Source organism: Phoxinus phoxinus (assembly GCF_949152265.1).
Source record: "Phoxinus phoxinus genome assembly, chromosome: 17".
Lineage (NCBI taxonomy): Eukaryota > Metazoa > Chordata > Actinopteri > Cypriniformes > Leuciscidae > Phoxinus > Phoxinus phoxinus.
Window position 1 is genome coordinate 32,545,246 of NC_136892.1, and position 20,000 is coordinate 32,565,245.

A 20,000-nucleotide genomic window follows, 5' to 3' on the forward strand; every position below is an offset into this window, starting at 1 on the left:
TTTATGGAGTAACTGTTTTATAATAGCAATAAGCCCCGCGCAGCCGTGTTTACAGTGGATGTAGAACAGCTGAGGGGGTCTGACAGCGCGTCGTGCCTAACAACGGCCCTCAGCGGTTCTACATCCACTGTACACACGGCTTACTGCTGTAATAAACATGTTTAGCGCCTGAAAGCTCTACTGTACTGAGTGTTCCTGAGAGTCTCACTTGGTCAGCTGCTTCTCGGCGTCGGCACACAGCTCCAGCAAACCCATGAGAACCGCAGACACGTCCATGTACGGCTCCCACACCGTGAACCCTCGGCCAATCAGATCGATCGCTGTGCGGCGGATGGTGCTGTGGGGGGGCAGTTTGGGACTGGGCGGCTGCAGGAGGAGAAACGTCAAGGCTTTACCTGTGAGGGAGACGGAAACAAGGTTATTAATATCCATATTGACCGGAGACGTCTGCAGGTCATATTGATGCTCAGCTCATGCAGTCTCAGTCACGGCACACATCAACATATTCTCACGTGCACACCGAGGGCTTCAAAAGCCCGAGGACACTTAATGAGTGCGGACATTTATATAACTCCACATTTTTGGGGTCGGTATGATTAAAAAAATAAGTACAAATTAATACTTTTATTTAGCAAGGACGCATTAAATTGATGAAAAGTGACATTAAAGACATTTGTAATGTTACAAAAGATTATTTTTCAAATAAATGCTGTTCTTTTGAACTTTCTGTTCATCAAATAATCCTGAAAAATAAAATGTATCAACCGTTTTCAGCATTGATAATAATCATAAATGTTTATGAGCATCAGATCATCATATTATACTGATTTGTGAAGGATCATGTGACACTGAAGACTGGAGTAATGATTTGATCACAGGAATAAATTACACTTTACTGTATATTCACATGGAAAACGGTTTTAAATTGTAATAATATTTCACATTTTACTGGATTTTTTTACAAATATACGTAAGCTTGGTGAGCAGCCTTCTTTCAAAAACATAAAAAATCGTGCTGACCCCAAGCGCTAGTGTATTGTGTGGTGTTGAACGCTGTGTTTTGTGTGTCCATCAGTTGAGCTCTAATGAGGGGTTTGTTCACTCGGTCGTAGGCGTCTACAACAACCACACATACTGTATCCATGGCAACTGTCAAAATGTGTGGGAGGGGGAGGGGGCAAAGGTCACTACAAGTGACCTGACACACACACACACACACACACACACTAAAGCGCCGTTCACACTGATGGCTATTATGATGTCACTGATGTCGCTAGTAGACGCTTCTCCTCGCATCACTGCTCATTTGCATAAAGTTAAACTATTCTTCCCCTTGAAAAAAGAGAGTGTGTTTTGCATGCAAACTCATTTAAATACATTTATCTTGTGTTTTGTGTAAGAGAGAGAGAGAGAGAACACACACTAAATCTGTCGCACATCAGCTGATCTGATCAATGTTTATGTTGTTTGTTATAGATCAACTGCTTAATAATCACAGACGATTATCTGGATTTATCTTTGCTGCTCTCGGGCCTCGGCAACAGGTCGCCGGGTAATTACCACAGCGCCGGAGAACAATGAGGTGAGGTAATTAATGCAGACAGATTCCAGCCAGAGCTTTCAGCAGATACTAACTTCATCTGTCTCTGTGTGTGTGTGTGTGTGTGTGTGTGTGTTCAGACGTGTGCTGGATTTCTTAAAGCGTTTCCGACTTCAAAAATTCAGAATTTGTGTTGCATGTATTGCTGCTTTAGAGGAAAAATGCATATGTATGTATTAGGGCTGTCAACATTAATGTGTTAACGCATGTGATTAATGCAAAATTCCTTAACACGCTCAATTAATTTAATGTCCCCCTGTAGTCAATCATTGTATCCCTTAAAATTAATCTTTGATCATCAAAATTACTTATTTAAATGTTTTTTCATTTTCTTTGCTAAAATTCTTTAGCCTTAAAATATCTTGAATGTAACGCGACACCCTTGCCTCATTTAGTATACGCTGTTCTATGAATATGCAAATGAGCCCCGCCTCCACTCACTCACTCAGAGATCCACTGGTTGACGATCACACGTTGATCTGATTGGTTACAAGGTAGTGTGTGACGTCAGAAACACCAGCGATTTCAAACCGTGTTTTTGAGACTGTCTTTGGTTCACTGCAGTTTTAAATTATTAATTTAATAATCCACCTGTTAGGTATTGCAACTTGACTTTGCTCTTTGTTGGTGAATTCTGAAAAGTTTTTTTTTCTGTTATGTTTTTTTTTTTCAGGGGTGCTTTGGTGTGCATAAATTTATGAAATATATTACCTTCTTATATCATTTGGTTATTTGGTGTCCTTATAGAGTCTCTAAGAGTCCTTTTTTCTCTCTCTAAATTTACCTTGAAAAAAGCTTGCAGAAAATAGTTTAGTGAGAATAACACTTAAATCTGATACACACACACATACACACACACACACACACACACACACACACACACACACACACACACACACACACATACATAATTACATTTATATAGCGCCTTTCTGGACACTCAAAGCGCTTTACATAGAAGGGGGGAATCTCCTCAACCACCACCAATGTGCAGCATCCACTTGGATGATGCGACGGCAGCCATATTGCGCCAGAACGCCCACCACACACCAGCTTACTGGTGGAGAGGAGACAGTGATGAAGCCAATCAGTATATATAGGAGGATGATTAGGAGGCCATGATGGACAGAGGCCACTGGGCAAATTTGGCCAGGATGCCGGAGTTACACCCCTACTCTTTTTCGATGGACATCCTGGGATTTTTAATGACCACAGAGAGTCAGGACCTCGGTTTAACGTCTCATCCGAAGGACGGGTTGGGTTACTTTGCTGGATATAGCAAATGATGTTAAACAAGAAACATGGTATATGCTTAATTTCACAACAAGTGTGCAATTTATCGGAATAAAAAAATAAAAAAAGTATCTATTGCCAGCCCTGCTATGTATACATGGTGTCAGAAGTTGGTCTAGGGCAGGGGTGGGGAACGTTGGTCCTGGAGAGCCACTGTCCTGCTGAATTTAGGCCCTGTTTACACAAGAACGGTCGCGGGTGAAAGCGTAAAAATATTTTATCGAATGTGCCTTTCGTTTACACGGCAACAGCGTTTTTGGGGCTTAAAAACGCAAAAAAGTGAAACCACCCTCCAGAGTGGAAATCTTAAAAACGCTCCACCATCGCGTTCCCGTCTAAAGGGTAAAAACGGTAAAAAGGCAAAAGTCTGCTAGACAGTGAAGGCGTTGCGTACGCCTTTACGTCACAGGCATGTGCCAGTACAGGAAAATAACAAAACATTATCAAACTAAAATATAGCATTAATTTCATTGACAAAAAATAAATTTTTGAGCGACACGTGAAGAGCAGCGAGGGATAAAGCAGCAGCTTTACCGTATTAAACATGAAGAACTGTGTCAGTGTCTCTTTCACTTTCAGTGCTTCACATCGCCACCTAGCCGCCTGGAGTGCACACTACATCCAATCTCACACACTTTTGCGTCACCATATGCACGCAGATTCCCCCCCCATAACGCTCGTCTAAACGCAGAATAAAAAGTGATAACGCAACGCCACTTTTGCGTTTTCTCTTCAGATCGTTTCCGTGTAAACATAGCCTAAGTTCCAACCCTAATCAAACACACCTGCACCAGCTAATCAATGTCTTTAGGATCATGAAGGCTACAATCAGGTGAGTTTTTTTCAGGGTTGGAGCTAAACTCTGTAGGACAGTGTCTCTCCAGGGCCGGCGTTCCCTGGTCTAGGGGTATGGTTCATATCCCGGACGAGCCCCCACATTTGTCATGACAGGCTCAAACAAAAGCCAAAATAAAACACAAAGCAACCGAGAGCGAGCTCTAGCTCTACACACACAGCCTCAGCTTTATAGAGGGAAGAACAGGTGGACATAGTTCTCTCGATGAGCCTCCACACACACACACACACACACACACTTGTTTAGCTATACTTGTGAGGATATTCCATATTTTGATACTGTATATTCTATTTCCCTACACTAACCCGTCTCCTAAACCTACCCATCACACACACACACACACACACACACACACACACACACACACACACACACACACACACACACACACACACACACACACACGTGTCATTATACAAATTTCTGTCCTCATAAATCACAAAAACAACAATCACAAACACACACACACGTCTGGTTCGCGTAACTTTGTGAGGACTCTCCATAGGCGTAATGTTTTTTTATACTGTCCAAACTGTATATTCTGTCCCCTTACACTAACCCGACCCCTAAACCCACACACACGCGCACACACACACACACACACAGAGATCTGAACTCTGGGTGTCTCCTCGTGACCGGACTCGTCCCGCCTGTCGCTCCAGTCGTATCAAACCTCCCAGTTCCCTGAACCACAACACCTCTTCCTCCAGCGCTCCGGGATCCGCTCTTTGTTCTCTGTGTTCCCGAGCGGAGCGGGAGCTTTAAGAGCAGTGCGGTTTGTACACTAAACACACACTGCACTCGGACTAATCCGGCCTTTGATTCTGCAACACTGCGGCACAAATCCAGCGGAGAGACGTGTGAGTTTAACCTTAAACACTCAAAGACTTCAGCGCTGCTCTTAAACTCTCGGAATAAACTCAGATCATTAAATCTCCTGATGAGCTTTAGTCAGGATTACTTGATTAAACTCTCCGTGAAATTTATTCATAAACCATCGTTTAAATTAACACATATTCATTTCAATGCGATCACTTATGATTAATGAATAATTTACACAGAAATTTGTCCCTAATGTTTTAAAAAATTGATCAAAGGCTGTTGTGCTACTTTTTCTTTTTTTCAATCGACTTTACACTTCCTGTTTAAAGGGATAGTTCACCCAAAAATGAAAATTAGCCCATGATTTACTCACCCTGAAGCCATCCTAAGTGTAAATGACTTTATTCTTTCAAACGAATACAATCGGAGATATTAAAAAATGTCCTGCTCTTCTAAGCTTTATAATGGCAGTGAATGGCTGGAGAAGATTTGAAGCCCATAAAAGTTGGTTTATCCATCATAAAAGTGCATCTGTCCATCATAAAAGTGCATCTATCCATCATAAAAGTGCCCCTATCCATCATAAAAGTGCATCTGTCCATCATAAAAGTGCATCCATCCATCATAAAAGTGCCCCTATCCATCATAAAAGTGCATCTATCCATCATAAAAGTGCATCTGTCCATCCATCATAAAAGTGCCCCTATGCATCATAAAAGTGCATCTGTCCATCATAAAAGTGCATCTATCCATTATAAAAGTGCCCCTATGCATCATAAAAGTGCATCTGTCCATCATAAAAGTGCATCTGTCCATCATAAAAGTGCATCTATCCATCATATAAGTGCTCCTATCCATCATAAAAGTGCATCTATCCATCATAAAAGTGCATCTATCCATCATAAAAGTGCATCTATCCATCATATAAGTGCCCCTATCCATCATAAAAGAGCATCTATCCATGATAAAAGTGCATATATCATCATAAAAGTGCATCTGTCCATCATAAAAGTGCATCTATCCATCATAAAAGTGCCCCTATCCATCATAAAAGTGCATCTATCCATCATAAAAGTGCATCTATCTATCATAAAAGTGCATCTATCCATCATAAAAGTGCATCTATCCATCATAAAAGTGCATCTATCCATCATAAAAGTGCAAAAGTGCATCTATCCATCATAAAAGTGCCTCTGTCCATCATAAAAGTGCATCTGTCTATCATAAAAGTGCATCTATCCATCATATAAGTGCCTCTGTCCATCATAAAAGTGCATCTGTCTATAATAAAAGTGCATCTGTCTATAATAAAAGTGCATCTATCTATCATAAAAGTGCCTCTGTCCATCATAAAAGTGCCTCTGTCCATCATAAAAGTGCATCTATCCATCATAAAAGTGCCTCTGTCCATCATAAAAGTGCATCTATCCATCATAAAAGTGCATCTGTCCATCATAAAAGTGCCTCTGTCCATCATAAAAGTGCCTCTGTCCATCATAAAAGTGCATCTATCCATCATAAAAGTGCATCTGTCCATCATAAAAGTGCATCTGTCCATCATAAAAGTGCATCTGTCCATCATAAAAGTGCATCTATCCATCATAAAAGTGCATCTCTCCATCATAAAAGTGCATCTGTCCATCATAAAAGTGCATCTATCCATCATAAAAGTGTATCTGTCCATCATAAAAGTGCATCTGTCCATCATAAAAGTGCCTCTGTCCATCATAAAAGTGCCTCTGTCCATCATAAAAGTGCATCTATCATCATAAAAGTGCATCTGTCCATCATAAAAGTGCATCTCTCCATCATAAAAGTGCATCTATCCATCATAAAAGTGTATCTGTCCATCATAAAAGTGCATCTATCCATCATAAAAGTGTATCTGTCCATCATAAAAGTGCATCTATCCATCATAAAAGTGCCTCTGTCCATCATAAAAGTGCCTCTGTCCATCATAAAAGTGCATCTATCATCATAAAAGTGCATCTATCATCATAAAAGTGCATATATCATCATAAAAGTGCATCCATCCTATAATTTAAATTTTTGGGTGACCTATCCCTTTAAAGGGCATATTGCAGGTTTTTTTTTTTTTCAGAATTAATATATAACCTTGTATGAAAATACCATATGAAGAGTAAATGCACGATTAAAAATTGTTTTGCCAGACATAAGGGCACAAATTTAGTAGAAAACGTGACCGTTTCCTTGACCGTGTTGAAAAAGCGCTTTTTTTTCACCACCGCGTCATATTACGTCACAATGGGGAGTCGTTTGCCGGCGCTGCGTTCGCTCAGTGCAGAATAGGCTGGTATTATGTTGAAGCGGTCGTGATTCAGTGTGTTTTCGGTGGTTATTGTATTTCAATTAATAATTATCGTGATAAATGACTGTGAATTATGGCCTGTCAGAACATCGAGTCCACAGGTTTCCGAACAAGAAAAAGGATGGTGCTTTCTTCCGTGTTTGTGTGCGTTTTGTGCAGGGTAAGAGACGGCCTTCGCTTCTGCGTCTGCTTCGAAAAACGCGGTAGTGTGTGGCGTTCACTATTGACTGCATGATTATAATCCCGGCGATATGATGAGTTAACGTTACGTTATATGATGACGGCGATATGTGCACACTGTCCCGGCTCCTTCATCGGGTCGCCCGGTCAGCCGTCAGCATGTGGGTCGGCCACCGGTGGGAAACATGACGCTCACGGATCCGTCAGAGATCACTTATTGTACATTTGTTTTACAAAATGTGCCTTGTCTTAATTTAATCCATTAACGTATCCTCCATAAACTTGTAATGTCTTGCAAGTCTGCAGCCGACACTTATTATTATTATAATATATTATGTTCATTTTCAATCTGTACTCCGAATTTTAATGTTTGTGTTGGCTGCTTCTACATATAAAGTTTTTATACAGTAAGAAAGTTGTGATTGTGATAATTTTTTTATTCATTATCACCAAGTGGGGCCATTCAAAACCTTTATAATGTCCCTCTTTCTCTGGAAACTGTCTCCTAATGGCTGACATACACATGCAGGTAAGGGTCTAAATACTAGCTTTGCTATTGCCTGACACATAATTACAATATTGTGATCTGAGCATAGTGTTATACATATCGTCGGCTAACGTGAATACATCTAACGTTATAAGCTAACACTGTTCTCTCACCGAGACCCGACCCTGTCCTGTTCTCCTCACATCACAGCTCAATGTGTCTCCTCTGACCGTTGTTTTGTCTAATCCTGGCCTGTCTACTCTCTTGGCTTCATATCAGGCTCATAATTATATGGCTGAGGTCCGTCATACGAGTAAACATTTAGGCTACAATTTCCTCAGCGTCCGAACTGTCATTGTGATCCATTGCTTTCCTATTGTTTACTTTGACCGCTCTCCCCATGCTACGTCACTTCCGGTTTGGCGGTTTTCAAATGCGGAAGTAAAAATTTCTCACAAAAATGACTCCAGAAGCCTAAATAGCGTTTTATAAGTATATGTTTATATTTAAATCTAGTTCCTACATTATTGTTCTATACATTGGCGCACTGGGTACTCTAACCTGCAATATGCCCTTTAAGTGTGTGGCACTTTGTCAGATCCAAGATTAAACGATGCAAGGCTGTTTTGGAGACATCTAACTGCACATCTGGAAGAAAGTTAGGCAGCCAAGAGAGGAAATCACCTGCAAATTTACTGTCTCAGTGCTTGGGCCGTCCCGAACAGGTCGAGTCCATTTTTCAGAGCGTACATCTTTGTTTAAGACTTGACTTGGTTTAAATGGATGAATTAATATTGACAAAACATCAGCTGGGCTAATGAGTGGTTAGTTAAAGCAATAAACATGCCACATTAGAGGCTGGGCCACGGGAAGCTAATTAGAGAGAGAGACAGCTTTTAGCCATTAGCTCTAACACTCACAAGCGTTTTACTGGAAACCGTCACACACACACACACACACACACACACACACACACACACACACACACACACACACACACACACACACACACACACACACACACACACACACACACACACACAGTGATATTAAACGACTCATACAGTCATATAAGACTTTGGTCCCATTATATTTAGCCTGTATTTCCAGTGGCCTTATTACTGCAGGACCCTCTGCCCTCTCTCTCTCTCTTTCTCTCTGTGTGTGTGTGTCTCTCTCTCTCTCTCTCTCTCTCTCTCTCTCCGTCTGTCTCTCCGGTCAAATCGAAAGTGAAGTTAAAATCAATGGAGTTGAGCTGGAAAGAGAGCAGGCAGATGGAGAGATAGAGAGAGAAACAAAGGGTGTCTAAACAGGGAATGCCTTCAGCACACTGGATTTACAGCAACACACACACACACACACACACACACACACACACACACACACACACACTGCATTAATGTGACATCACTTCCTGTCACTGCAGTGCCGGGCTCGCTTCTCTTACTGCGTTTACTATACGAGGTGCTTGACTTCAGCAATGCTGCATACAATTTTAATATTCTTCATTTAATTTACCAATATAGACATTGGTGGATATTGATTTATTGCCATTTATTTTTGTTATTTTGCAATCAAAATATTTGGATATGCCAATATTGTAATATCTAAAATTTTATATACACTGAAAAATTACTTTGATAACCGGCAAATTATTGAAATTAATTTCATAACTGTGAAATTATTTTCACAACAATTAAAATACCTCTAAATTCTTCTTACTGTAATGCTAATAAAAACACTCATTATTTTAACTTACACTGAGTTTAATTAAGTGCATAAAAATGCACCAATATTATAATCTAATACTGAAATCTCATTCAAAGTTAAGCAGAAACACACACACACACACACACACACACACACACACACACACACACACACACACACACACACACACACACACACACACACACACACACACACACACACACACACACACACACACACACACACACACACACACACACACACACACACTCTCTCTCAATCCACTCCTGAGAGTCTCAATCCACTCCTGAGGTCAAGAGTGAGATTGTCAAAAAATATTCCAGTGCAATGAATCAATCGCTTCCCAGGACGCACCATTAAAATCAGCTGCACACTAATTACTTAACGAACTAAATTTTTACTGTTAACAAAAAACGTTGCAAAGGTAAAACGTTTGAGTTTGAGTAAAGAGTTTACAATTTTTTTTTAAACTACAACTGGTGCATTAAAACAAAGTAAAACTTAAGTGTCAAACTCAAAAACAACATTTTATATCTACGTATGTGTATACAGTGTGTGTGTTTATATATGAGTTTGTGTGTGTGTGTGTGTGATATATACATTCCTAGACAAATACACAACACACACATTAAATATTAGACAAGAAACGATGGACTGATCGAGATGTTAAAAACCAAACTAAAAAACAAACCACAGTTTCTTTGTTTGTTGTATTTGAGGATAAAATATTGTGTTGTCAACTGATGAAAACTGCAACTAATTCCATCTAAAGAGGAAACCGTGAGATATAAGAGTGTGTGTGTGTGTGTGTGTGTGTTTTATTTTCTGACTGACCTCTATAATCATCATTCCAGCTCAGGGCACTAAACCCTCTCGAAGTTCAACTCTACAGTAATGAAGTGTGTAGTGCAGGAGTCCTGAGGGACGCGATCTGTTAATCACTCTGTTAAACAGAGTCGAGTCAGCAGAGGAGTGTGACGCTCGCTCGTTCGAGTGTGTGTGTGTGTTTTTGAGGAGCGTGTGATTATTGTGAACACAGACGCAGAAATCAGACCCTCGTTAGTTTGCAGAGTTAATCCTGCCCTCGGGTCTGTCTACTGCAATTAAAGCACATTATCACTCATCATAACCGACTGAAGTGTGTGTGTGTGTGTGTGTGAGTGTGTGAGTGTGTGTGTGTGTGTGTGTGAGAGCCTGGGCTAGACTATCAGAGCAGTACCAATGACGTCTCTGAATCACACACAACATTGTTAGCGCTTTATAATTAAGTCTCATTAGGTAACGTTAAGTAAGTGTGTAGTGTGTGTACTCACAGGTGTGACGGGCGAGTGTGTGTGTGTGTGTGTGTGTCTGTGTGTGTACTCACAGATGTGACGGGCGAGTGAATAGTTGGATCCTCCGTTGGTGAGACAGAAGCCCTCGGGAGCTTGACTGCTGGTGAGTGAGTGTATGTGTGTGTGTGTGTGTGTGTGTGTGTGAGTGTGAGTGTGTGTGTACTCACAGGTGTGACGGGCGAGTGAATAGTTGGATCCTCCGCTGGTGAGACCGAAGCCCTCGGGAGCTTGACTGCTGGTGAGTGAGTGTATGTGTGTGTGTGTGTGTGTGTGTGTGTGTGTGTGTGTGTGTGTGTGTGAGTGTGTGTGTACTCACAGGTGTGACGGGCGAGTGAATAGTTGGATCCTCCGCTGGTGAGACCGAAGCCCTCAGGAGCTTGACTGCTGGTGAGTGAGTGTATGTGTGTGTGTGAGTGTGAGTGTGTGTGTACTCACAGGTGTGACGGGCGAGTGTGAGTGTGTGTGTGTGTGAGTGTGAGTGTGTTTGTGTGTGAGTGTGAGTGTGTGTGTACTCACAGGTGTGACGGGCGAGTGAATAGTTGGATCATCCGCTGGTGAGACCGAAGCCCTCAGGAGCTTGACTGCTGGTGAGTGAGTGTATGTGTGTGTGTGAGTGTGTGAGTGTGAGTGTGTGTGTACTCACAGGTGTGACGGGCGAGTGTGAGTGTGTGTGTGTGTGAGTGTGAGTGTGTGTGTGTGTGTGTGTGTGAGTGTGAGTGTGTGTGTACTCACAGGTGTGACGGGCGAGTGAATAGTTGGATCATCCGCTGGTGAGACCGAAGCCCTCAGGAGCTTGACTGCTGGTGAGTGAGTGTATGTGTGTGTGTGAGTGTGTGAGTGTGTGTGTACTCACAGGTGTGACGGGCGAGTGAATAGTTGGATCATCCGCTGGTGAGACCGAAGCCCTCGGGAGCTTGACTGCTGGTGAGTGAGTGTGTGTGTGTGTGTGTGTGTGTGTGTGTGTACTCACAGGTGTGACGGGCGAGTGAATAGTTGGATCCTCCGCTGGTGAGACCGAAGCCCTCGGGAGCTTGAGTGCTGGTTCGGGCTCGCGACGGGAGTTTGGGGGGTTCGATCTCCGCGCCGAACTCTGCCCCGATGACGCCGAGCAGGACGATAGCCGTCGCCTGTTTCCTGCGCTCCTCGTACGAGTTACTGATCCTCTTAGCACTCGGCGGGAGGTTATACAGACAACCTGCACACACACGGAAAGATTCACTTAAGACAGCATAAAACTGATTCAGATTCACTGAAGACAACATAAAACTGATTCAGATTCACTGAAGACAACATAAAACTGATTCAGATTCACTGAAGACAAAATAAAACTGATTCAGATTCACTGAAGACAACATAAAACTGATTCAGATTCACTGAAGACAACATAAAACTTATTCAGATTCACTGAAGACTACATAAAACTGATCAGATTCACTGAAGACTACATAAAACTTATTCAGATTCACTGAAGACAACATAAAACTGATTCAGATTCACTGAAGACAACATAAAACTGATTCAGATTCACTGAAGACAACATAAAACTGATCAGATTCACTGAAGACTACATAAAACTGATTCAGATTCACTGAAGACAACATAAAACTGATTCAGATTCACTGAAGACAACATAAAACTGATTCAGATTCATTGAAGACAACATAAAACTGATTCAGATTCACTGAAGACAACATAAAACTGATTCAGATTCACTGAAGACAACATAAAACTGATTCACTGAAGACAACATAAAACTGATTCAGATTCACTAAAGACAACATAAAACTGATTCAGATTCACTGAAGACAACATAACACTGATTCACTGATTCACTGAAGACAACATAAAACTGATTCAGATTCACTGAAGACAACATAAAACTGATTCAGATTCACTGAAGACAACATAAAACTGATTCAGATTCACTGAAGACAACATAAAACTGATTCAGATTCACTGAAGACAACATAAAACTGATTCAGATTCACTGAAGACAACATAACACTGATTCACTGATTCACTGAAGACAACATAAAACTGATTCAGATTCACTGAAGACAACATAAAACTGATTCAGATTCACTGAAGACAACATAAAACTGATTCAGATTCACTGAAGACAACATAACACTGATTCAGATTCACTGAAGACAACATAAAACTGATTCAGATTCACTGAAGACAACATAAAACTGATTCAGATTCACTGAAGACAACATAAAACTGATTCAGATTCACTGAAGACAACATAAAACTGATTCAGATTCACTGAAGACAACATAAAACTGATTCAGATTCACTGAAGACTACATAAAACTGATTCAGATTCACTGAAGACAACATAAAACTGATTCAGATTCACTGAAGACAACATAAAACTGATTCAGATTCACTGAAGACAGCATAAAACTGATTCAGATTCACTGAAGACAACATAAAACTGATTCAGATTCACTGAAGACAACATAAAACTGATTCAGATTCACTGAAGACAACATAAAACTGATTCAGATTCACTGAAGACAACATAAAACTGATTCAGATTCACTGAAGACAACATAAAACTGATTCAGATTCACTGAAGACAACATAAAACTGATTCAGATTCACTGAAGACAACATAAATCTGATTCAGATTCACTGAAGACAACATAAAATTGATTCAGATTCACTGAAGACAACATAAAACTGATTCAGATTCACTGAAGACAACATAAAACTGATTCAGATTCACTGAAGACAACATAACACTGATTCAGATTCACTGAAGACAACATAAAACTGATTCACTGATTCACTGAAGACAACATAACACTGATTCAGATTCACTGAAGACAACATAACACTGATTCAGAGTCACTGAAGACAACATAAAACTGATTCAGATTCACTGAAGACAACATAACACTGATTCAGATTCACTGAATACAACATAAAACTGATTCAGATTCACTGAAGACAACATAAAACTGATTCAGATTCACTGAAGACAACATAAATCTGATTCAGATTCACTGAAGACAACATAAAATTGATTCAGATTCACTGAAGACAACATAAAACTGATTCAGATTCACTGAAGACAACATAAAACTGATTCAGATTCACTGAAGACAACATAAAACTGATTCAGATTCACTGAAGACAACATAACACTGATTCAGATTCACTGAAGACAACATAAAACTGATTCACTGATTCACTGAAGACAACATAAAACTGATTCAGATTCACTGAAGACAACATAACACTGATTCACTGATTCACTGAAGACAACATAAAACTGATTCAGATTCACTGAAGACAACATAAAACTGATTCAGATTCACTGAAGACAACATAAAACTGATTCAGATTCACTGAAGACAACATAAAACTGATTCAGATTCACTGAAGACAACATAAAACTGATTCAGATTCACTGAAGACAACATAAAACTGATTCAGATTCACTGAAGACAACATAAAACGGATTCAGATTCACTGAAGACAACATAAAACGGATTCAGATTCATTGAAGACAACATAAAACTGATTCACTGATTCACTGAAGACAACATAACACTGATTCAGATTCACTGAAGACAACATAAAACTGATTCAGATTCACTGAAGACAACATAAAACTGATTCAGATTCACTGAAGACAACATAAAACTGATTCAGATTCACTGAAGACAACATAAAACTGATTCAGATTCACTGAAGACAACATAAAACTGATTCAGATTCACTGAAGACAACATAACACTGATTCACTGATTCACTGAAGACAACATAAAACTGATTCAGATTCACTGAAGACAACATAAAACTGATTCAGATTCACTGAAGACAACATAAAACTGATTCAGATTCACTGAAGACAACATAACACTGATTCAGATTCACTGAAGACAACATAAAACTGATTCAGATTCACTGAAGACAACATAAAACTGATTCAGATTCACTGAAGACAACATAAAACTGATTCAGATTCACTGAAGACAACATAAAACTGATTCAGATTCACTGAAGACAACATAAAACTGATTCAGATTCACTGAAGACTACATAAAACTGATTCAGATTCACTGAAGACTACATAAAACTGATTCAGATTCACTGAAGACAACATAAAACTGATTCAGATTCACTGAAGACAACATAAAACTGATTCAGATTCACTGAAGACAGCATAAAACTGATTCAGATTCACTGAAGACAACATAAAACTGATTCAGATTCACTGAAGACAACATAAAACTGATTCAGATTCACTGAAGACAACATAAAACTGATTCAGATTCACTGAAGACAACATAAAACTGATTCAGATTCACTGAAGACAACATAAAACTGATTCAGATTCACTGAAGACAACATAAAACTGATTCAGATTCACTGAAGACAACATAAATCTGATTCAGATTCACTGAAGACAACATAAAATTGATTCAGATTCACTGAAGACAACATAAAACTGATTCAGATTCACTGAAGACAACATAAAACTGATTCAGATTCACTGAAGACAACATAACACTGATTCAGATTCACTGAAGACAACATAAAACTGATTCACTGATTCACTGAAGACAACATAACACTGATTCAGATTCACTGAAGACAACATAACACTGATTCAGAGTCACTGAAGACAACATAAAACTGATTCAGATTCACTGAAGACAACATAACACTGATTCAGATTCACTGAAGACAACATAAAACTGATTCAGATTCACTGAAGACAACATAAAACTGATTCAGATTCACTGAAGACAACATAAATCTGATTCAGATTCACTGAAGACAACATAAAATTGATTCAGATTCACTGAAGACAACATAAAACTGATTCAGATTCACTGAAGACAACATAAAACTGATTCAGATTCACTGAAGACAACATAAAACTGATTCAGATTCACTGAAGACAATATAACACTGATTCAGATTCACTGAAGACAACATAAAACTGATTCACTGATTCACTGAAGACAACATAAAACTGATTCAGATTCACTGAAGACAAAATAAAACTGATTCAGATTCACTGAAGACAACATAAAACTGATTCAGATTCACTGAAGACAACATAAAACGGATTCAGATTCATTGAAGACAACATAAAACTGATTCAGATTCACTGCCCTACTCACATATTTCTGAGAATGTTCAGTGGCAAATTATAAATTAAACTAAAACAAATAGAAACTATAAATTAATGAATAAAATAAAACAAAATAATTGTCAGAAATACAAATCAAGTAAATTAAAATAAACCAATAAAAGTCATTCTTATAAATATAAATAATAAGTAGAATGTAAAATGATTAAATAATAAAATTAAACAAAATTAAATAAATCCTTAAAGTAAATCATTAAACAAAAATAAGAAACTTAAATCCCATTTCGGAAAATCTAAATGATTTAGAAAAAATATATAAATCCTTATCAATTTAAGTGAACCTTTTTTTTAATGTAAAATAATAAACTGTAATTCGTATACAAATAAATATTTAAAGAAATTAGTAAAATAAAATAATAAATCCCAGGAAATAAAAAATAATCCATATAAGCATTTATTATCAATTTAAGTAAATCCTAAATATATATATATATATACCGTGTATATATATATATATATATATATATAATAAATTATTTTCCAGGAAATTAATATTTCATATGTTGTTTTGTTCCGGTCAGATGAAACTACACAGTAGCAAATGTCTGAATTTATTGTAAATATGTGAGTTTCCAGAGTGACACCTGCATACAAAATGCCCTGAATTAAAGCTGCAGCTTCGGCTTTGTGTTCCTGCGTCCTGTAAGTGCTCTGAATGAAGCACAATGGGGTGTGTGTGTGCGTTAGGGTCATGGTCAGGGCCTTGTGCTGGAGGGACACGTGCTCAGGACACACACACACACACACACACACAGTCATTAAGAGACCCGGAGGGGTCTTTGCTTGCGGAAGTGTGGGGTGCGGTCGGATGGGGCTTCTTTTGTTACCAAACGTGTGTGTACCGCAGGAGCCCCTCAAACACGGGACGTGCAATTAGTCACACACACACACACACACACACACACACACACACACACACACACACACACACCTCTAAGGCCACAATAAATGACGATGTAGAGCGGTTCATTGATGAAAACACACATAAACTGCTAGGATGGATTATTGTTTCATCCTCATTTGCTCTCTGCCATTTCTTTGAGTTCAGATGTGTGTGTGGATTTACTGCGCTAAACAAAGACACAATGAAAGAGTGAGTGTGTGTGTGTGTGTGACAGAGAGAGAGAGAGAGAGAGAGAGAGAGAGAAAGAGAGAGATGGACAGATAAAGGTAAAGCATGCACAAACCCCAAAAGAAAACCTGAACGTGATTTACTTCTTTATTAAATAAACACATTTTTTTTTAGGTTTTATCAGATAAAATTCACTTCGGAAGACTTCGTTCTCAACATGTAGATAGGAATATGATTATAATATGAATATGAATATATCAACACTGTCTGAATGAGATCCAGAGTTATTATGGTTAATTTAAACATAAAGCTTTTCCAGAACTTGAAATAAAGTAAAATTAACTGAAATAATATATATATATATAAAAACATTTTATAAAAACGAATGTGCTGAAAAAAAAAAAAGTGGTCCGTTACTTTTGTACTTACAGTATATATAATAATTAATTGTTGCTAATAAACTACATACACGTAATGTGCATTTGTGGACCTGCTTGCAACTTCAAACTGTTATTAAATATTAATAATAGTGACATGCATAGTGAACAAAGACTATAAAACATTTTTTTACAATTAATTTTATATATAAACAAACCACCGAACTTACTCTGGATTTCTGTCTGTTTATTTCTAATAAAATATGGTATTATTAAATTATTTCTGCCTCACACTAAAAGGTCTATCCTGATTAGCTCTGTTAATGACATCTCGACTGATTCAATTTGACCTCGGCCTGTTTCTATTGGCTCTCAGCTGACCTCTGACCTCTGAGCACTCAGAATCAAACCAGCATCTCTCACAATGTCCACATCATGATCATAAACACAGACATTCACCGACAAACTTACAACATGAACGAGACATTTAAATTATTAAATTTAGTGTTTGTTTTGATATTTGATGTTCCTCTTTTATATGTTGCATCTGATAAATATATAAATGTAAATCTAGTCCAGTTTAGAGACGTCGTTCTCTATTCAACTCATGTAACTATTATAATTGTAAACTTTAAATGTATCATCCCCATGTATTCTCTATATTTACTGGTGTATTTATTGTGTTTGTAACCCTATTACGCAGTCGAGGAGTGTTGCAGCAAGTGTTGATTTCACCGTCATCAAAGCGAATGAAACGTGGCAACAGAAATATGTGCCAATAACTGGAGTCATAGTTTCACTGCCAAGAGAAATAACTCTCAAACACAATCTAAGAGCATTTCCATGCTTTAGTTATTAGAGAACATCTTACCAGGAACACACACACACACACACACACACACACACACACACACACACACACACACACACACACACACACACACACTTCAGGTTGTGTGTATGATATCTGATGTGATACGATCATCTTTGTTTAATCAGTATATGAGTGCTTCTTACCTGCAATATTAAAGATAAAATCAAAGCTATGACAACAAAACAAACACTGAAATATTGATAATCCTCTGAGGAGCAGCACAACACCTGTGTGTGTGTGTGTGTGTGTGTGTATTCCATACACTGCTCACTGTAATATTAATAGCAGCTGTCTTCATATAGACACACACACACACACACACACCTCAAAAGTATTTGTGTGAAACTCGTGCGTCTGTATCTGCAGGATCTTCATCATGTCTGAAGCCTGTGTGTGTTTGAATCACAGGTGCATTTCAAACGTACAAACTCACTATATTTAGCTAAAGCTTTCTTTAAAATATATTACACTTGCTTTAATATTTTATATGTAATACAGTGACATTTAAATGTCTAGTTGGTGTCTCAGTATTTAGAGGCCATTCATTGTATAAGCGAAATAAAAGAAACAGCCTTTCCGTCTGCAGGTACCTAACATGGCTGCCAGCGTCGATCTGTGTGTGTGTGTGTGTGTGTGTGTGTGTGTGTGTGTGTGTGTGTGTGTGTGTGTGTGTGTGTGTGTGTGTGAGTTCAGCTCAATCAATACCACGGTGCTGCATTCAAGGTGAAACCAAATCAAACTGTGATGAGGAACACAGCAGACGCACAACACACACACACACACCACTAAAGCATACACACACAAATCTCACACACACACACACACACACACACACACACACACACACACACACACACACACACACACACACACACACACACACACACACACACACACACACAACACACCACTAAAGCATACACACACAAATCACACACACACACACACACACACACGGTTGACAAATACTAATAAAGTAATAAGAAAAAATTTAGCATTTTAAAAAACTCTTAGAATAAAAACAAACAAAAATAAATTTAATAAATATATATAAAATATAAAAATACATATTTTTTATATTATAAAATCTTAGATCATAACGTTTCATACTTTTTTATTAATTGTATTATCATATAACTATATTGTTTCAAAATATAAATGTAATGTTTAATGAAGTAAAACATAGTTACTAATTCCAGAATCATTAAAATATATGTTTTGAAATAATTTAATACACTAATATACTATAATTCATATAATTTAATATATAATTATTTATTATAATACAACTATATTATTTTTTGTTAATGAATTCCAGAATAAATAATCACTTTATAGTTTTTTATTCTAAAATGTTATTTTTATTTTTATAATTGTTACTTATACGGTACCAGAACCCATTAAAATACACTTATAATAATTGAAAATAACATTATAATATAATATATTACAATTCCATTACTTTGTTGGATATTAAATTATTACTTCATAGTTTTTTTTATTCCAGAATAATGTTTTTTTTTAATAATTATTATTTTAATAGGCAAGTTCTGATCCAATCAGAGTTTAAACTGCAAATAAAACACTCTGGTTCAGTGATCGCAGATGATCAAATGTTGAGTGAACCTTAATTTTGAATGATGTTTTTATTGGTTGATGTTTTTATTGAATAGAGCTGCGTCATTATCGTCATCTGTCAGTGTTTATCAGTCGGGCCGTTCACTGCTTACAACCCACGATAATATTATTAAAAAGATATTGCCATCATTTTAACGTCGACCATTATAATAGGAGAAAATGGCTGGTTTTGTAATATTTCACGTCGGATGCAATAAGCGGCAGAACAAACCGTGGTCAGGATGGATGACA

At 38.1% G+C, this 20,000-nt stretch overlaps 1 protein-coding gene and 1 long non-coding RNA gene across 14 annotated transcripts in view; one reads left to right on the forward strand and one right to left on the reverse strand.

Annotated features, from left to right (window-relative positions):
- LOC306984809 overlaps positions 1-20,000 on the forward strand; it is an 81,140-nt gene that overhangs the window by 42,671 nt on the left and 18,469 nt on the right. For 2 of the 7 annotated variants that reach the window (XR_013794635.1, XR_013794636.1), the window contains exons 4-5: positions 1,477-1,582; positions 2,274-2,311. This is a non-coding gene — a long non-coding RNA (uncharacterized lncRNA). Of the gene's footprint in view, positions 1-1,476; positions 2,186-2,273; positions 2,312-20,000 lie in introns of those variants that run through there. The other 5 variants (XR_013794633.1, XR_013794634.1, XR_013794637.1 and 2 more) reach the window with 3 other exon arrangements.
- wdr7 (WD repeat domain 7) overlaps positions 1-20,000 on the reverse strand; it is a 125,155-nt gene that overhangs the window by 21,262 nt on the left and 83,893 nt on the right. For all 7 annotated transcript variants that reach the window (XM_079586520.1, XM_079586519.1, XM_079586516.1 and 4 more), the window contains 2 exons: positions 11,603-11,827; positions 209-395 (listed from right to left, as the gene is read on the reverse strand). In XM_079586520.1, the coding sequence (XP_079442646.1) occupies positions 209-395; positions 11,603-11,827 (412 nt within the window). The remainder of the gene's footprint in view (positions 1-208; positions 396-11,602; positions 11,828-20,000) is intronic.